The sequence below is a fragment of the Pholis gunnellus genome, assembly GCF_910591455.1.
Source record: "Pholis gunnellus genome assembly, chromosome: 9".
Lineage (NCBI taxonomy): Eukaryota > Metazoa > Chordata > Actinopteri > Perciformes > Pholidae > Pholis > Pholis gunnellus.
In genome coordinates this window covers 3602881-3622808 of record NC_136535.1, presented here as the reverse complement: position 1 = coordinate 3622808, position 19928 = coordinate 3602881, and the positions used below count along the sequence as shown (strand labels likewise).

Sequence of the window (19928 nt, the reverse complement as noted above, 5' to 3'; positions counted from 1 at the left end):
TAACATGGCTATCTACTTAAATCTTGTTTAATTTTCAAACTTAAATATCAGCCTCAAGAATACAGTATCAGTAAAGCTATACTACTGACCTTGCTTTGTGCACATGGTACTTTTAAACGGGAAGAGATTTTTCCCAAAGTTGGAAGCACAAGATTCTCTAAAATATTTTTGTAGCAATAAGATTTTCCTTAGTTGGAACTAAGGGCTCAAGCCCAAACCATTTCCACTTATTTTTTTACTTTTTATGTAGAGTCTTTTCAATTGTGCAAAAGAAAACATGAGGCCATTAGTATCACTTTCACATGCAACAACTTATCAAAGAACTCTACATTTGCTGCTTTGGATTCATAGCATTTCCCCTAGTTATCTGTGGTACCTTTGCATTTTATTATTCAGGTTTTTCATGGAAATATAAGTGTGGAAGTATGAATCATGTTTAAGGAAACTATCCAGACACCTGGGAAGAGTTCCAGTCTGTGTGCTTGGAAGCAACAAATCAGCCAGAAATGTTTGGACATTTGAGCAGTCAAACCGGGTAGAAGAAAACACGCCAACAGTAAATGAACAGACATTCTTCAGCCTGTATTACCACTAAACTGTAAATAACACTTAGAGACACATTTCACCATTTGTCATTCTTGTTTTAACATCAACAATGACTATAATACAGTGCCGTTTCATGCTGCCATCAAACATTTACTATCAAGTCATGAGTCAGGAGGGAATTTCAAACTAATGGAAACGACAGATGCTCTTTTCCTCGATGCTCAGCTCACGTCTCCAGCGACCTTGTGCAATGTGAACTCATCTTCTTCCTAGTTGTCTTGATCATTTATACAAATGTACTAATGTCTCAAAATGAGTACAATCGTGACTGACTGATGTTAGCACCTTTTTTATTGTCCAATTCATCACATAGAAAAATTGGGGCTCTAAGTGCTAGGAAGACCATGAAACCTTGGCCTCCACAGACCTTGAGAGATGAAAAAAAACATAGAAGTGCATCAGACTGCAGAGCATGTCACCTGATAACTCAGCTTGAGGAAAAGGATTCAATAAAACATTTTCTGCTCCAAAAATAGCAAAGGGTTTGTCATCTGGCAAGGACGTCATCGCCAAAGCAAAGAAGACAGTGCTCATGGACAGGAACAAAGTTTATCAAATGTAACGAGTGGATTGGCCATTAATCATAAGGGTGGTGGTGGAATCTCAGGGTTTTTCTCCTGACAAATTGTCTTGAAGCAAGAAAAAATAAGGGCCCTATCATTTTCGCAAAGTGGAAAATGTGGACGGAAATCACGGAATTTTATGATAAAAACCAACATAATGTGGGATTTGCCAAATGTGGATGGAATTGATCAAAATCTGGGTTTTCTCTACCATTATAACCATAAGCGAGGCTAAGCTCATGCACAAACACACACATGCACACAGTCATGTCAAAGAGGCCCTCTGAGGCGACCCTCGTAGTTCACACTACACAACTTTAGCCCAGATTTTCCATTAGCTGGAGCTTTCCAACAAAAGTCTTAGGTTCAAAGACGCACGCCAAGAGGCTCGCTGATGCATCCCCTAGCAGGCTAAATGCGTGACCTGTCGTGGGAGCTATAGCCAAAGAGATCATGACATCGTGAGACAAGTGCTGAGGGGAAACTTAGGGGAGGGGTCGCCTGTTAGTCTTCCAAAAAGCTGAGAAATCTGACATTAAGAGCTCAATTTAGAGCACTTGAATTATTAATTATGGAATTTTATATTATATAACTGTATTGACTACATTTCTTCGGAAAAAAAAACAGTGTAATGTGTTACATACAATTCATAAATACACAGAATTTAGAAAAATGTAAACAGAGAATAAAGAATTTGGGAAAACATAATATGGCATCTGGAAAAAATAAAACAGATTTCATAGGACCCTGTGAAAATATGTAAGTCCCTTTGGACAGCATCGGCTTAATTGATGTCATGTGATGTAAAGTGGTAACTGCAAAATGAGCTTTCTGCAATCCATTTGTAGTCTCCAAATCCAAGCTGAGGTAATCCTGATGACATCACTATCAGGGTTAACCACAGAAGATATATTTATAACTATTTACAGTTTTTAGTCAAACATGAAAACCATTTTGTGGAGTACGTATTAATAACTAAATGGATAAAATACTGTATTTTGGAGAATACATATCAGTATATTCTGTTTGCAGTGAATGGGCTGATATTCAAAATAACAGCAGTACAGGCTGTTTATAGGAATAGTTTGTCATTCTTAATTAAAATGCTTGTTCGTGTTCTTGCTGAGAGTTAAATGTGAAAATTGATAGCGCTCTCATATCTGTACACTACATGTCCCCAAAAAACCAAGGACCACAGGACTGTCGCCCTGACCTCTGTGGTCATGAAGTCTTTGGAGCACCTTGTCCTGTCCCACCTAAAAACCCTCACTGACCCACTCCTGGACCCCCTGCAGTTCGCTTACAGAGCCAACAGGTCTGTAGACGACGCAGTCAACTTGGCCCTTCACTTCATCCTCCAGCATCTGGACTCCCCAGAAACCTACGCCAGGATCCTGTTTGTGGACTTCAGCTCTGCTTTCAACACCATCATCCCGTCTCTGCTGCACAACAAACACTCCCAGCTGCACGTGCCTGACTCCATCTGCAAGTGGATCACAGACTTCCTGTCTGACAGGAAGCAGCACGTGAAGCTGGGAAAGCATGTCTCAGCCTCCCAGACCATCAGCACCGGTTCCCCCCAAGGCTGCGTTCTTTCCTCTCTGCTCTTCTCCCTGTACAGGAACAGCTGCACCTCCAGTCACCAGTCCGTCAAGCTCCTGAAGTTCGCGGATGAAACCACCTTCATTGGACTCATCTCTGGTGGAGATCAGTCCGCCTACAGGTGGGAGACTGACCATCTGGTGACCTGGTGCGATCTGAACAATTTAGAGCTCAACACTCTAAAGACAGTGGAGATGGTTGTGGATTTCAGGAAGAACGTAGCCCCTGTTCATGTCCCTTCTATCTGGCAGGAGGCTGCGGACCATCAGGACCAAGACCTCACGCCACATGAACAGTTTCTTCCCGTCCGCAGTCGGGCTCATTAACAAAGCCCGGGACCCCCACTGACTGACTCTATCATCCCCAGGACAATTTCTTACCGGTCACTCCCCTGCACATCCCTGTTTCTTTATTTAAACACACTCGACACTTTTAACATTTCACTTGTCTACAGTCCTGTTATCCGTTTGTTGCGCACTTTATTTTATGTTTTATTGTACATTTTAATACGTTTCTATTTCTTGCACTGCGATTGTTGTTGATTGTTTGTTATTGTTTATTGTTAAATGTTATGCACCACCCACCATGACAAATTCCTTGTAGGTGCAAACTTCCTTGGCAATAAACGGTTCTGATTTTCGGGCGAACATACATTCACACAAGTTGGATCAGCTGTGATTTAGATCTTTTCCTGTGATTTTGAATCCAGCCCTCAGTGGGTTCCTGGTTTCCATTGACCATTCTTGAGTCATTTTGTTCTCGACGAATTACACAATAAAGATATTAATATATCAATAAAGATTTTCAACTTGAATATTGTATTCATCAAGTTTAATTTACTTGGTGTACTGTGATGATTAAGTGATCCCTTTATCTTTTTTGAGCCGTGTATGAAGCTACAGCCAGCAGAGGGTTAGCTTAGCATAAAAACTATAGTGGTTGTAATTGTGGTTTTATAGAGAGTTATGTGCTGGACTATTTCTTGGCCAGTGCCTGAACAAAGACCTTTGTGTTTGTGCTGGGCTAAGCACAAACACATAGTTGTTGTGTTATGAAGCTGTAGCTTCATAATGACCATACAAACATGTATGGAGATATCAATCTTCTCATCCAACTCTCAATGTGAAAGTAAATAAGCATATTTCCTTTACAAAACCGTGACTTCAGTAAGGATAAATTAAAAAGATTCGTAAGGTTAATAACAAAGAATAACTTTAAGACTGACTGAGAAGTAAATCATCAATATAGTTAGGAAAGGACTTATCACTCTGGTCGGTACTCACCCTTCTTGTGTTGTCCAGGACCTTGGGGTCAGGCCGGCCATAGTTGGGGGGGTTGGCATGTGGGTCATAGCCCAGTCTGGACAGCATGGGGGAGATGACAGCCATGTCCCTCACAACATCAGCTGGGATCTTTCCCACCCATTTGGACAATGCCTCCACATTGACGGGCTTGATGACCTGGTCTGTGGACCTCTCCACCCTAGCAAGAAACAGACAAAACTTTTCAATTGTCATCTCAAATAGTACGTACTTTATCAGTTACAAGTTTTTCTTGGTTGTTGAAGCACGTTTGCAATGTTAAAGAGCCCGGGTTTTAATCGTTAGTTAATTTGCAAACGTGGTTACATATTTTTTAAATGATGTATTTATTACTGTATGCAGCTATGGTTTAACCATATACACTTACCCGTACTTTACATTTGGTATTGTACAGCCACGTACAGCCCCACACACACACACACACACACACACACACACACACACACACACACACACACACACACACACACACACACACACACACACACACACACACACACACACACACACACACACACACACACACACAGTACCGTACTGATATTTGATAATCAGCACTCTTTCTGACTTTATACTGCAACTGATGAAACACAATTTCCCACAGGACAAAATAAGATCTAATCTTATATTTATTGTATTCATTAACAAATTACATTTTTTTAAGTTTTTGCAGGCGCATGTGAAGTGTTAAGCCGTGTTCACACCAAACGCGTTTAACGCGATGAACGCGGCGCGATTACATTCAAAGTCTATGTACAGACGCGTTGGACGCGATGGCGCGTTTGGCGCGTCAAAACGCCGAAACGCCCCAAACGCAGAAGTTGAAATATTTGAACTTCTGCGAAAAAATCGCGTGACGCTCCAGCGCGATAGCCAATCAGCGTTGAGTTGCTCTCTCCGTCATCAGTGAAGTCCTGCCGTTGCTAAATCAGAAAATAAATGCTGTAGCCGCTATGTTCACCCAGAGCTCTACGATACCTCATATCAGTAGAGACCGGACCAAACTATGTGTAGACATGTTTGTGTGTAAACCATATGGTACAAACAATGAATAGACGCTGCCGTATTTACGTCTATATGACGTTATCGTAATGTTAGCATAGCCTAGCACCGATCGATCCGAGCTTCATTGATAAAACAAGTACAAATCGGCATCATTACGTAGTTATTTCGGAGTCCCTTTTTGTCGGTTTATTGCCGTTAAATCACAGCCAAGTCAGTTTATAGTGTGTTCATGCAGCTGTAGTAAACAGCCGACGTGTGGCTCGCTAGACACAGTGAGCTCGATGAAATCCACGGAGCTCCTCCGGACTATGTTATGAACCAGACATGACGGCGTTTAGTTCCCCGTGATATCTGGGACTTCCACAACACGTACTGAGCAGAAATAGAGGCTATTTTTCTACGGTTGATGGCGGACAGTTGAACAGCTTTCAGGCCGATAAGCCACGCCCCCTTTTTGGCGCGTCCAGCGCGATGGACGCGATGGACGCGAATGAACACAAATAGTCCCCGGCGATGACGGCGGCGCGTTTGGCGCGATTCGCGCCGCGTTCGGTGTGAACGCACCTTTAGAGATCCTCTCCATGTTTTTGAATTGACAATAGGATTACTTGTTGCACTCACAGCTCCTTTTGATAAAGCCCAGTGAGCATTTGTCTGTTGAAATGTTTTCGTAGTACGTTTTCTATAGTGTAGAGTAGACAATATGTAATTAGCGTGAAGCCTGGCGTTTAGTCAGCAGATTCACCTCGCTTGCGCTTCCCTCTCCTGACTGGTACTATTTTCAAAGTAGTGCCCTTCTTATTTTGCATTTTGGTGGCAATTATGAATCCCATTTTGAATCCCAGTGCTCTTCCTATTTTGCATTTTGGTGGTGATTATGAATCCCATTATGAATCCCAACGCCCTTCTTATTTTGCATTTTGGTGGGGATTATGAATCCCATTTTGAATCAAAGACCGTGTGTCGCTGGTTGAGGCGGAGACGATTGGTTAAGGTTAGGCATTGACCTTGAGTAGTTTGGGTCAGGATAGCCAATTGGTCAAAGCATAGGACCCGGACAATTTGGGTTAAAAATACCTCGCTGAGCATGGACGCATGGCCAATTCTAGGGCTTGAATGCTGCACAGGGCGGGTCTTGCCAAGAAAAGCGTTGGGATTCATAATACTACATCTGACCTGCATTTGTTTCGACAGGGGTTCGAGGACTAATCTCACATTCAAATATCTAGTTGTCCAGCTTCACCTCAGCTTATATTCAAAATGATATTCAGGGATACACTTAAACCCTTTAGGATTGAGCCTCGACAAACTGACCTGGCAACGCCAACCATAGTAACTCAGAGAAAGGAGAGGAGAATACAGCGCAGGCACGATTTAGTTGTGGCTTGTTTCAAAGATTATATAACCAATGTTCCTAAGTTTACATACAGTATATTAGTCAACTTTAACTGAAGGAATATGCTGATCAATTTGCAGGCCTCTGAGAATTGCTGCATCAGCTCCTAGTGCCAGTACGCACAATTGTATGAGCATGCCCCCGGACCCTCCTAACCGGCTACTTTTTCCAACTGGCTGGCTACTTTATAACCTTGTGAAAAGACGAGATTACAGTACCCAGCAAGCCTGTACTCTGTAGGAGATTTAGATAAACAAATAAACAGTGCATGTTATAGCTTACAGTCCTCAAAATCACTCGTATTGACACATTGGTTAGCAACAAACATTTACTGATGATTGTTACGGGAGTCTGGAGATTTCCTCACCGGGCAACAAAGGATCACATTGTGTTTGCTGCACAGCAAGATGTCTGGTGTTCATTTTTCAATGTTATTTTAACACCTAATGTATCAAAACTAACACCTCAGGAGTCGGTTCCCAAGTGTGGATTTTGGTTGTTTGGAAAATTTTCTTACACTCCAAGTGTTGACTACACCTTCAGTGAGGGCGCAAAGCGCCCACCAGAATCTGCCATTTTGTAACTTTTGTGTGTTAATTGATCAAATTTTAAGTTTTAGGTTGATATTGCCATATGTAATATTAGTAAGGGTGAAAAGAATGGCATTTATCTGTAACTTGTCAAATCCCACCTTAAAATGCTGCCATAAACTCGATAAATAACGTTAACGTTTGCTAACCTAATATTACTGAGCACCCTCTGCCTGTTGGGAGAACATAATGAATGTTACTGGATAATATCTGGCACAGTTTTGAATAAACATGCAAAAAAACTCTACTACATCAACAGAGGAAGGAGGACAGAATGACTGATATCTGTGTTACTCATTCTTTCCAAACTTCACTCAGTATTGTGATGTCAGGAACATTATTTATTTCATTGACATTTTAGATTTGTTTCCAATGAGTTTATATTGTGACTTTGCTGTTAACATTACTGTTGCTACTATTTAAAATATAAATAAATATAAATCCTGTTCTGAATGTTTTCTTTTTTAAACAATATATTCAAAACAAATGGTTTCACAATGGAAAAGAACAGATGAGAGTATCAATAAAGAACCAAACTGATAAAATCCTAACTATACCATCTCTGTTGAAGAGCAATTCATTTTTGCCGAAATTAAAGCCACTTCATTTCCTTTTTGTTGGTTGCTCTCTTCCTCCACACACACACATCCATTTAGTGTCTGCAGTCCAGCTTCTCCATCCCCGTGTTTCCCGTCTGACTCTGAACGTCAATATGGCAGTTCACTTTCCTCTAATCCATTTACTTTGCAATTGAATCTTTACACTGTACGGGTATACTCTCCTGCATGATTAATACAGTGAGCTGGTTTTGTCCTCTCAGGGGAACGGTGGAGATGGTTTCTGAGAGACGGGCCAACAACCAAAAATCCACTCTGCAAAAGATGGGTAAGGAATCACTTTAGGTAACTCCATCAAGACCCGAGGCTGCTAAGTGTTGAGGGGGAAGATAAAAAGATAAAGACGGAGTATAGCAAATGCAGCCCAGCTTTACCATCATGATAGCAGGGGCTACCATGCAAGGTGCCACCTGCCCATCAGGACTAAACATGCACACCCACTGCCCATAATGCATCTGGAGGATTTGGGGACACGTCAATGGACTGCAGGAGCCGGGATCGCACTGTCGGTCTTCTGATTGAAAGACTACCCACTCAACTTCTGTTGCTAAGAGGTTGAGCGGGTCGTCTTAGAGTATATTATACATGAGTATAATATAACAATCTATAATATATAATACTCACCCTCAAGGAGATAGAGTTGCAGCCATTTTTTACTCAAGCTTTGTTCTTTGTATCAATCCTAAAACAAAACTAACCGAAATTATATATTTTGGTAGTTTATACTGACTTCCAAGGGGTCGAAATGATTTTTGGGATGGTGAAAAAGCCTTAAATAACAGATGCTTTAACAAAACAAACAACAAAAACAATCTCTATCTGGCAATATGGATCATCAATCATTGCCATAGGAGGTAAAAAAAGCGCCATAACCCTTTTTTCATTGAGCTGATCCGATCCATGATCTGTGACTCAAATCCCTGATGCGATCCGAACCGTTAGCGTTATGATCCGTTGCACCTCTACTCAACAGCATAATAAAATGAGGTATAAATATCCCATCTGTGTGATTCCCGTCATCAATCTAAAATCATTTGCACCCACACTGCCGAACAAGTTATGCACACACATCCCTCTTCTTGGTTCTAAATGTGATGTGACAAAAAACCTTTCCGCCCGTCACATGACCACTTCCCTTCAGCACTGATGCTCTTAATGGCCTCTGGCTTTTCAATTATTCATTGCTAGGCCTCCTTTACCCAAGGTGGTGTTCTGTATCACCAACAACTGATAAGACTGAAACGGATAGAGACATCAAGATCACAAATAGGATGGAGGGTAGGGGAGGAGGGGTGGAACGGCTCCTTGTTCTGGGATAAGTAATGGAGCAAGTGGCTCAGCGAGGCGGGGCCTCCACTAAATCAAGGTCAGGTAATTGATGTTAATGCAAGACGAGGTCCCGCAAGGGGGCCTGGCTGCCAGCCCACTGAGATGTTCTTGAAGATAGAGACCCGAAGCTGTAGGATGCTACAGAGTAAAGAACCTAGACTTTGATAGCGCATATGAGCTCATATGCGTTTCTGCTCATGTTCAAAACTTACTGTAAATTCAAAACATAACCTACATACCTATGTTTTCTGAAAAGTCAAGAATGAAGTAGTAATTTAGTAGTTTTGAGATAAAAAAAGTAATAATGTTACGAGAATAAAGTCATAATAATAAAAGTGCCCTCTTGACTGCTGACGCCTTCATTACATTTTTGCTCTGCGCTCTACTGTGTTGGTAGTATGCCCTTCAGATCGTCTGACAGACACAGTTTGGGACTCTCTCTGGATGAGACAAAGTTTAGAGAAGTGGCTGTAGTCTGCTCATCATCAACAGAAAACACTTCTGATTAGGCGTAAATCTCACTATTGTGTGGCTCATTATACATGCAAATGTTAACTTTATCACCACAGACAGCTCAAAGCTGCTTCCCCAGACTTTTCAGAAGTACATGCAGCACAACAGAGCCACAGGTCAGAGGAGCACGTTGGAGTGCACCGTTCCATAGAAAACCCAAGAGATCCCAAAAAAAAGCCTAGTTTCTAGCAGGGAAAGCTTTGTCGAAAAAATTCAGATGATGATGGTCAAGCAAGTCTAACGATACAATTATAAACATTTGAATGGGGGTCTTTAACTCACCCATTTAAATTGTATTAAGGCTTGAAGTTATGCATTGTAGTGAAGTGGAGCTTCTAAAGAGGACTCTGAAACATCTGGGATTTGAACAGAACACTTTACTTCTCTCTGCAGTATAACAACTGTTCATGTGAACAGAAACTCGACATATCCATTTTTCCACACTATCATTCTCGTCATTAGCGCCAAGAAGCACGTATCAAGCAACTTCCTGGCTTCAAAGTAAAAGCATTTCCTGTTTTTATACAATCACAGTCAAAGTAAATCACATCAATTAAACAATTTACAACATGCATAATGGCGGGCGTGGCCGCTTTGAGTGAAAGGTGGGTACCAGTCGCTAGTTGCCAACAGTCTCCTCTGCTGCGTCACCCTGCCTGCCTCGTCTCCATCTCTTTGCCCGTTTTTAAAGTTAGGCTGCGTCGTCACTGCCAAGATGGCCACCAACTTTGAGCTTCACAGCCGTTCTTCAGACATCATGGGTGACGTCAAGGAGACTACAGCCGTATTTTTTTACAGTCGATGCTTTTTACACATACAAAATATTTTAATTCAACTTAGCATCACTTAATAGTGATGCTCAGATACCAATACCAGTATCTGGGACCGGTACTGTGCTCATGTAAACATACTAATGACAATACTCCTATACAACTGCACCAGATACAACTTTATGTCACCATGACGTCTTGTAGTTGGCCAGTTGAGCCTAATACGCCACCCGATTGCAACAATTAAATTAACAAGTTAAATTGATATTTTATCACCAGCTGCTTTATATTCGCAAAACAGGCGGTCCCCACTTGAACCGTTCAGGAGACATAGCAGTCACATGCGGTGGCTGCATGCCATCGCATGGTTCTGCCTAGCGTACTCGTAAGATGTGACGTAAGCGAGTGTCTGGTTGAAAGAGAGAGTTTGTGATGGGTGTGGAATCAGCAGTACCGTTACAGCTGTGAACATAGTAGTATGTTTATTTGTCGGCGAATAATTGCTACAACTCCTCAAGACCTGTGATTAGACCCACGCTACGTTACTGCATCTCCACTGTCAGACAGCTGCCGGATAAACTGAAGGGGTTTAGCTCTGAAGTTAGCAACAGCTCAGGCACACCGAAGGTTGGCTGACAGGGGCTCTCGGGTGCAAGAGGCCTCTTGCACCCGAGAGCCCCTTTAGGAGGGGGCTAGAGGGGGGCGACAGAGTGTACACATGTAGTACAAATCACTTCTGAGAACGAATGAAATGATATTTTCAAATATTTAAAAAAAACCTACATGACGAAGAAATTCTGATAAAAGGGACCATGTAACCTATTTTAATCACTCAAAAACATATATACACAAAGTACTTCAAGTACTACCACAATTTCACATATTTTTCGCCAGGAGAAGGCGAGCAATGTTCACCGTTATCGATCCCAGCTGCGATCTACGGCACTATCACACACACACTGCATATCCAGGAGCACTAGCACAACACACTAAACCGAACCATAGCTTCCGAATTCTTCTACTTCGAACCATTAGAAAGTTACAATTATTCTCCCGCAGATCATCACACAGCCCATGATAATTGAAAGGCTTCGTACCTTTTAGATGTTTTTCTGGCTCGCCCCAAACATTTTTTTAATCCTTTCCTCCATTTGCAGCAGCTTTCTGTCCTTCTTCGAAATAACTGAGTCTCTACGAGCTTCTATGACGAATGAGTAATAATTTCAGTTTTGGCCAATGGGTTTGACCCAAGGGGGCGGACCACGGTTTGATTATTTTATTGGCTTAAAATTCTGTCAAACAACTCAAAGAACGTATCACTACACTGCCCACACTCTTCCGGGTTCAAATCTGTGAGAATTGCGCAAATCGGCCGATCACAGGCTGTGTTAAGTTCAATTACATCCCGTAAAACTGAAATTCAGATGAAGATGAGCCAGGCATACTTCACTCCATCAAAGCCAATTTCTTTTTTAAAAGGACTGCTGACATGTTGTGATATGATTTGGGAGAGTTTAGGCCTTCGTCTGCATCATTTCAAATTAATAAAAGTGCTTTTTAGGCGAAATATTTTTCTTTCAATTTGAGCTGTGTGTAACATTCGTCCAGCATTTACCAGTAACATATACAATGATATGTACACATATTAACAAAGCTCACATTTATTTGTGTTATTAGGCCATTTCAATTATTCAAATAGACCTTGTAGTTAGAGATTTACACTCTCTTGAGTATGGGTATGACATTTTCGAGCAGAGGTCTCAAAATAGGCTTGCGGTTTAAGAGGTTAAAGTGGACTACAGCTATCCTCCTTTAAGTCATTAGCCTCTGGGGTTCTTTTTTCTTTGTTTAACTTATCATATGGTTCAATGGTTAATCATTAACACCTCTACTGCAAACTACCCTCTGTTTGATCGGGAAAACACAAGGTAGAATGTTAAAATGTCAGCAAAGCTATGTATTAAGGTATCTAGGTATTAATCTTAGTTATCGTTAGAACTGGTTATCGTATCGGACACTATAAAGGCCTTTCAGAAGAGCCACTCAGATGACATACTGATTCTGAATAGAAATGCCTGCTTTCTCGCCTACTGAAGAGCAGCGGTGTTGGCTTCATAGCGAATTCTTTAATTCGCTATGAAGCCAACACAGCTGGACACAGACACAGTGACGTGCTCCAAGGAGCCAGGCCTGGTGTGTGCGCGAGGGTCCAGCTGTTCCGTACACACACCGGGTGCCGGCGCTACAGAGCTAGCCGCAACTCATCCTAACTGGGCGGAGCAGCGTAGTCCAGCTCGTGATTTGCAGCAAGAGTTTGTGTGCGTAGTCTCTGCTTTTGCCATTTTTTAAAAGCTTACTACAGAGACCAAAATAGACTGCGTCATGTCCTGTAACTAATCATGTGAGCTTCAGGAAGGAGCAGGACTGGCTAGAGTAGCTGCTGACTTTGGGGCTATCCCTCTTAACTTTAATCAGTCAGGGACAAGAAACACAGGGACTCGGCCTGGGAGTTGAGGAGTTGTCTCATCCAATTAACTTCAAATAAACTGAGCACATACCACACTGCCAAGTTCAAAGCTGGTACGTTACTGCTAACTTCATACTCATCACATACACACGACCAGACGCTCACTAACCCTGACAGAGTATTCCATGCAGACACAGCTGACAGCCTTGCAGCTTAACTAATTGATGCAGAATAGACTTACTTTCCTGACTACATGTGTCCAACACTGTGGCTGCTAACCACAATGAGAATCTGTTTTGGCCTGAAAATCAATGTTGTATCAGAGAGCCCCTTGGACTCTGTCCCCGACTGTGGTTGTCAACAGTGTAGCTTTGATGTAGACATGCAAGACAAAGCAGTGTCTCCATGCCTCTCTGCAGCTCAGCTCAGAGCGCTCCGGTTAGGGTCCCAATTTATCAATATTTTATCAGATTCAATTTGTGGAGGGGTGACGTGTGCACTAAATGACCACACATCTGCATCCCAAAGAGCTAGCTCTAGCCCTCTCTCTCTCGCTCTCTCTCTAGACATTTTGTTCAGTTTGGCCTCATGTTTGTTTTTCTATTTCAAGTGGTGTAGCATTCTAGCGTTGAACATTGAACGAGTCCTCGCCATCGAGTCGTAGCAGTCGAGTGTTGTTCCAGCATGGCTGAGGAGCACTTGGGAGTCTCTCTGGTATGTTGGCCTGAACCACAATACACCAGACAGTATGTTAAGATGAGCTTTGGAATCTTTCAGCCGGGTTCACAGGATTTATCTTGGTTACAAAATAAGTAGAGATACAAGATGATTCATTTCCTTTATGGTCGGTTGAAATTATTTATCAATGTAATTTATTTTTGTAAAATAACAAAATCAATTGCTGCCATTATGATTTTTTTGGGCCCCGATGCTTACAGTGTATTTACCTAAAAGGATGGTTGAATATGTATCTGACACATGGAAATAAGAGCCGTTATCTCATTTTTCAAGAGCAACCTGATCCAAACAACTATTAAGTTGTTAAGCTTAAATTATTGACACAAAACCTAGTGTTACAGAGTGGAGCTTCTAGCCTCACAAAAGATCTTTAGCTAAGGAAAGATACTGGCTTACAGAGACTCAAGATATAAACATTAATCAGTGATATCCGATATGACCTGTTGCCAGTGACGTTTGTTATTTTAAATCACGGATCGGATCACAGGTTGGATCAGCGCAAAAGAGAGCAAATAACTTTGAGATCCCTGATCAGGTTTTTTTGCCACCGATACTAATTACCGATCACTGATGATCCATATTGGCTCGTGGTGTAACGGATCATCGTCGATCCTTGACCCGTACGGATCCCCCTCACGGTTCACACATGATGACACAGTTTAACGTTAACCATCACAGTGTGAAATAAAGTTTTACTGACAACCTTGTCCACCAATATTCAGTAAAATATGTGATCAGGACATCATGTATGTTTTTCTAGTCTCTGATAATGTTACATTGTAAACAACCAGTCTGTGTTTAAATTAACCGGAGGAGAGCTAGTAACACTAATGGACTACAAACAAAGGTTCCGTTCGGTTACATTATGATGCGTTCAGGCTCTGTTCAGTGAAAATGAGTATTGAGTGAAGGTAAATTATAACGTTATGATGTGTTCACATGTGATCTCGTAAAATAGTGTTGGTGAGAAACCTGAATAAATCCAGTTGTTTGAAGGAGATGCTTTTTAACAACATGAAAAGATATTAGAGATGAATTATGAGCCGTTTACACTAGCTATAAGCATAAACTTAGCCTAGCATAAACTTAGCCTAAACTACTAATGACAAGATTTGTTTTAATCAATAAAATACAATCTTTCATTTCCTAATATGACATTTTCAGTGACCATTTCAAGGAACAAAGTACTGAAAAATGCTGACATTTTATAAAATATAGGTCAATGTATTTATTTATTATTTTTATTTATGAACATAGCATGGATGCGGAAAGTAGGGGTGTTATGAGATATATATATATATATATATATATATATATATCTCATATTTATTTATTTGTATTATTCTTACTGGTCTGTTTTTTGTTATACGTTTGTTTTAGCATACTGTCTTTGTATTGCCTCGTTCCCTTTGTTTTGTGTGTGTGTTTCAGTGAAGTAGAAAGTACACCATTTCTCTCTGAAATGTAGTGGAGTAGAGAGTAGCATCAAAATTGTACTTAAATACAGTATTACTTGAGTAAATGTTACATTCCACCACTGATAAACTGTTGAATAAATATGCGCTTTTGCAACCAGTGAGAACGTTGGAACTCCAGTGCTATCCGTAGAAAACTGAGTGTGGAGCCCTCCCAGAGGATATGTGTGCTCTGTGCTACGTGGCAGGATGAGGGTGGAACAGAGGGGGGGTAGACAGAAGCAAGGAATGAGTTTGCTACCCTTCAGCGTTTCCTCAAAGACTTCCAGAGGCTAAAACCAAAACAACTCTGACACCAGGCAGGGCCATTAGGAAAACCTGCTTACAATACTGCAGAGCAGACATAATCTCATGTGTTCACTAATGACTAGCTTCCTCGCTGTGCTGAGCTGTAGGATGTTTCATTTCCAAATGAGATGTAATGATGGAAAGTCTGGAGGCTTTGTCAAAACATGGGAAGGATTTATTTCAAAGCCAGAGGTGCATGCTTATTTGAAGGCCCGCAGAAACTCATATTTAATAAAAAGTGATATACAACATGACACACTGCCACCTGTCACTTTCCTCCAGTTAAAAGCAGATCCATACTTCTCCCCCACAAGGCCAAGTAGTTAAAAGCTAAGTAGACATGGGCATGTCCAAGCTCATTTCTCCTGCATTGGGAATGTGATGTATGGGAGACCCAGCTTACCACGTGGGGCGTGTGAGGCTGGCACAAATCACAGCAGCAACTATTTATCTAACCACCATTACGTCAGGAATGAACAATGTAATAAATCTGCAGCTGTAGAGGAAGCGCCTTGTAAAAAGCTGCTGCTCATTATCGGCATCAACATGGATGGCATGACACACTAATGGGTGGTGATTCAGTGTGTCCTCACTGGTGGTACCCAAGTCCCTAAATGACCCTGAAGCATAGTGGTACAGACAAGGGTCGTTGACCCCCATTTTACAAGGACTCAACCTTATAATACAACAAACAAGGAACAAGAAGAAGACAATGGAGGTTAGAGTTTTAGCTTGAGGGAACTGCTTGAATAAAAAAATCTATTCTCAAAAAACATTGCAATGGCTTTTGTTGTAATTACTCTGAAATTCAACAGTTGTGTCTGGATGTAAGAATATGGGCAAGTCTCCCCAAGCTACAAACCAGTGGGATCAAAGACACAATCACAATAGCCAGAGTGATGTTTTAATGTGTGTCACTACGATTACAGTGTAAACAACAAAGTGTAAAAGTTCAACCTGACTCGACCTAGCCAGTCTAAAGATTCCATCTAATTAAACAGAGCCATTGACGATTCACTATCTTTCTGCTGCAACCTATTTTTCCTACGAGACTCAAACTATCACCAAAACATAAGACACAGTGAAGATCCATTGGTGTCCTGCTATAACTAGTAGCTTTCAAAATCCGCAAACCAGACGTCAGGGCTTGGTTTGTGGGCTAGGGAAAGGACAAAGGAAATGTTGTAGGAGCTGTCACCATTACTTACTTGGAGAGGGACACTCCTCCAGCTTTCCCAATGAGCTCCTCGTGGTGGAGGACAGCATCATTCCAAGGAACGTCAAGGAATTTCAGCAGTGTCTTCATCCATTTCTCAGGATGAAGAACCAACTGTTCGTAGTGCACAGGTAGGCATTTGTCCGCTGCCTCCAGGCACTGAGTGTACATTGTCTCTATGGCCCGATTCCACTTGGTCAGGCAGTCCCGGTAGCTGCCCAGGTCAAAGCCGGCGATTGTTACCTTCCTTGAGATCATGGAGTGGACTGAAGCCCGGCCATCACGAATCATGAGTACAAACTTGGCACGTGGAAAGATCTTCGCCAGGTAGGAGAGCGACTTCAAAGCAAAAGGGTCCTTGTTGCAGAGAAAGTTGGCGGGCTCTCCATGTTTGACAATGATTTCCAGCAGGAAGGCCTGCATGGCAGCGTCCAGCACCTCATCCGTCACACCAGCCTCGTCCAGGCGCATCTTCTCCCTGCCTGAGCGGCTCCACATCTGCTTCATGGCCAGGATACGAGGGATGACGCGGGTTTCTTCGCCACAGCGCACTTCAGGGTGGGCGTCCAGCATGGCTCGCATTAGCGTGGTCCCACTGCGGGGCACTCCGCCGATGAAGATGAGTGGCATGTCTTTGTTGTAAACAAAAGGTGTGCTAAGATTCTGGCCTGTCCGTAAGGTGGTCCGCATGCTGCCTCCCAGGGCTGACAGAGGCAGGATACCGCCCAACTGGCTGTGCTCTTCGATGCGATGGTGGCACTCCATGGCATGGCGGCCCAGGTAGAAGACCGTGACCGAGCTGATGACCAGACACGCCACCAGCAAGTTCTGTTTCAGCTTGCCAATCATTTTGCAGGCCACAGGCGGGAGAGGACAATATCACCACTGGGGCAATTTAGGGGGAGGGATGGGAAAAAGGGGCCAAAGGGCAATCAAGGTTCCCACCCTTTATGGTAGTTTGCTGGGAACCGGGCATGGATCGAGCTCCCTGGTGTACAGCAGCCGTTGAGTCCCCAGCTCCATGAGGCCTGAATATTTGCACAAAACAAAATAAAGTTAGTTCTGATTATACAGCAGGGCAATATTCCTCAAGCAAAGTTAACGACAAAACCTAATCAAAAGTACCATTTTATAAGCAATATTTTAAAATAACGATCGATGTCAGTCAGCATGACAATCCACTGTCATTAATGCATGCACATCAAACGCATCTCAGAACAATTCTACAGAGTGATCACCACATTCTCTTTATTGACAGTCTTTTGATCTCAAGCCAACATTACTGTTACATTTTACTTTGCTGAGTTTTGAAAAATAAATTTGACACAGAAGTGCTTCAAACAATTATGACAATGGAGTTGCTACCAGGAAGACTAATTCATTTTAATGAAGAGTTGGTAGACAGAACTCAATGCCCATTGAAAGATAAATTACTAAAACTCTGCTGACGAGAGAGCAACGACATAGAACCAAGGATAGCTCTATTTTCATCTTGCTAGATATCACCCTGGCTTTGATTCTCAGGGTTAGGATTATCTGTGACATTTAACATTCAGCCTCTAATTCTGACATAGGCATACACACAAACTCATTCTGTAGACAGGACAATATGTACTCGCACACAACAACAACACACATACATAGAAATGTTAAGTTTTAGTCTGGACTAGGGCTGCAACTAACGATTATTTTAATAATCGATTAATCTGTCGATTATTTGTTCGATTAATCGATGAATCGGATAAAAAAAAACTACAAACTAAAAAGCATTAATTTCCAACCCTTTAATCAAAAACAGAACTGACAGGGCTAATTCACAGTGCAAAGAATCTTCAGAAAGTGCACAAACAGGTTGCTCGAACATCCCTGAGCTGTGAAAGTAATAATTTAAAAAAAAAAGGACTAATATCAGGAGTGGGGTTCAGCGGGTTACCCACACCTCTCAGTGAAGGGTAGACACACGCTGATCCACTCAGTGTGGCGAGCGTGCAGCCCCGGACATCTCAGGGCATCACAGACCTGTTGTTGCTCAATCTCGTGCGGCTGAACGCCACTTGTCCCTCTAAGAAGCTGAACGCTGAACGTAACTAGTTAGCATGCCGGAGTCTCGTTCGTTATCGGAATTAACCAGACAAATCGCTCCACCAACTAAGAACGGCCATGCACCATGCGTCCCTCTTAATCATGGACCCAGTTCAGAGAAAAACCTACAAAATAGAACCGGAGTCCTATTCCATTATTCCTAGCTGCGTTATTCAAGCGACTGGGCCTGCTGTGAACACTCAAACATCTCTGACACTTATTGGGTGACCAGGGACGTGCGGTCAGGTAAGGCAGGGGAGGCAGAGCCTCCTTTTTATAGTCAAAATTGCTGAATGTGCTCATGTCCTGTTCAAACAGAGAGGAGACACGCGAGGTGAGGCAGCGAAGAGCTGTGCCTCACCTCAGATTGTGCAATCCCTAACAAACTGGGTTGAGCCCGTGCCTTTCGCTTTCTCATTGTTTGTCACCACTGTAACATTTGTAGACACTTGTATTATACGTCCTTTCTTTCCATAGAATAGGTCATGTATTGTATTTCACGTGTGTGTAGAACATATTCAGTCTTGCTGATCTGACAGAAACCGCAGTGAAGAAGCACCGAGGGGAGCAAACAGTACCTCTGCCTCACTGGAGGGGGCGCGCGAGAGCCCACGGGTCGGGTTCATGCTTGTAGTGCCGTTACTCTTCTTCTACACTTTTCTTCTTCTTCTATTTTCCTTGCAAATGTTGAAGATTAAATATCTAAGCTTTAACAATTCTAAAAAAACAGGGAAATATGACCATATCAACAGCAATTCAACCTGTGTTTGTTGTTCTCTTTATAAATCCGTGGTTGGTACACAGATTTTCGCGGGTGGCGCCCGCGAGCGCTCCGCTTCTGAAACAGGTTGGTGGGGCAGGTCACAGATCGCGGAGCAGACGCTCCCGGTGCAATCAAATATGTACCTTACCAATGTGTGTAAAGAATGCTGATATGAAATATGAAAAACAACCAGTAGTCAATGTGCAAGTTGCCAATTGAATGGCGATTTAAGCTGCTCTATATTGGGTTCATATATTTGTAAATCTGACTCTGAAATAGTCAGTGCCTCACCAGCCACTAGTGACTAACCTCACTGCACTTCACTGAGTGGCGTAATAATCGCGCGACACAACGAATCGATAATGAAATTCGTTGCCAACTCTTTTAATAATCGATTTTTATCGATTTTATCGATTCGTTGTTGCAGCTCTAGTCTGGACCAAAGTGGTGGACAGGCCAACAATGCTATTCCAAGTCACAAAGCCTCAGGACGCAGAATATTTCACTAGTGCAGTATAATTCATTGATCATGATTCAAGTGGATTTAAATGTATGGTCTAAGTGTCACTGGTACTGATCAATAATC

The 19928-nt window shown here is 42.2% G+C and overlaps 1 protein-coding gene across 2 annotated transcripts in view; it reads right to left on the bottom strand.

The window, feature by feature from the left end:
* Window positions 1–19928, bottom strand: part of tpst1 (tyrosylprotein sulfotransferase 1) — a 45822-nt gene that overhangs the window by 12370 nt on the left and 13524 nt on the right. For both annotated transcript variants that reach the window (XM_079166005.1, XM_079166006.1), the window contains exons 2-3: window positions 16490–17525; window positions 4055–4253 (exon numbers count right to left, since the gene is read on the bottom strand). In XM_079166005.1, coding sequence (XP_079022131.1) covers window positions 4055–4253; window positions 16490–17346 — 1056 coding nt within the window. In that variant the 5' untranslated portion in view covers window positions 17347–17525. The remainder of the gene's footprint in view (window positions 1–4054; window positions 4254–16489; window positions 17526–19928) is intronic.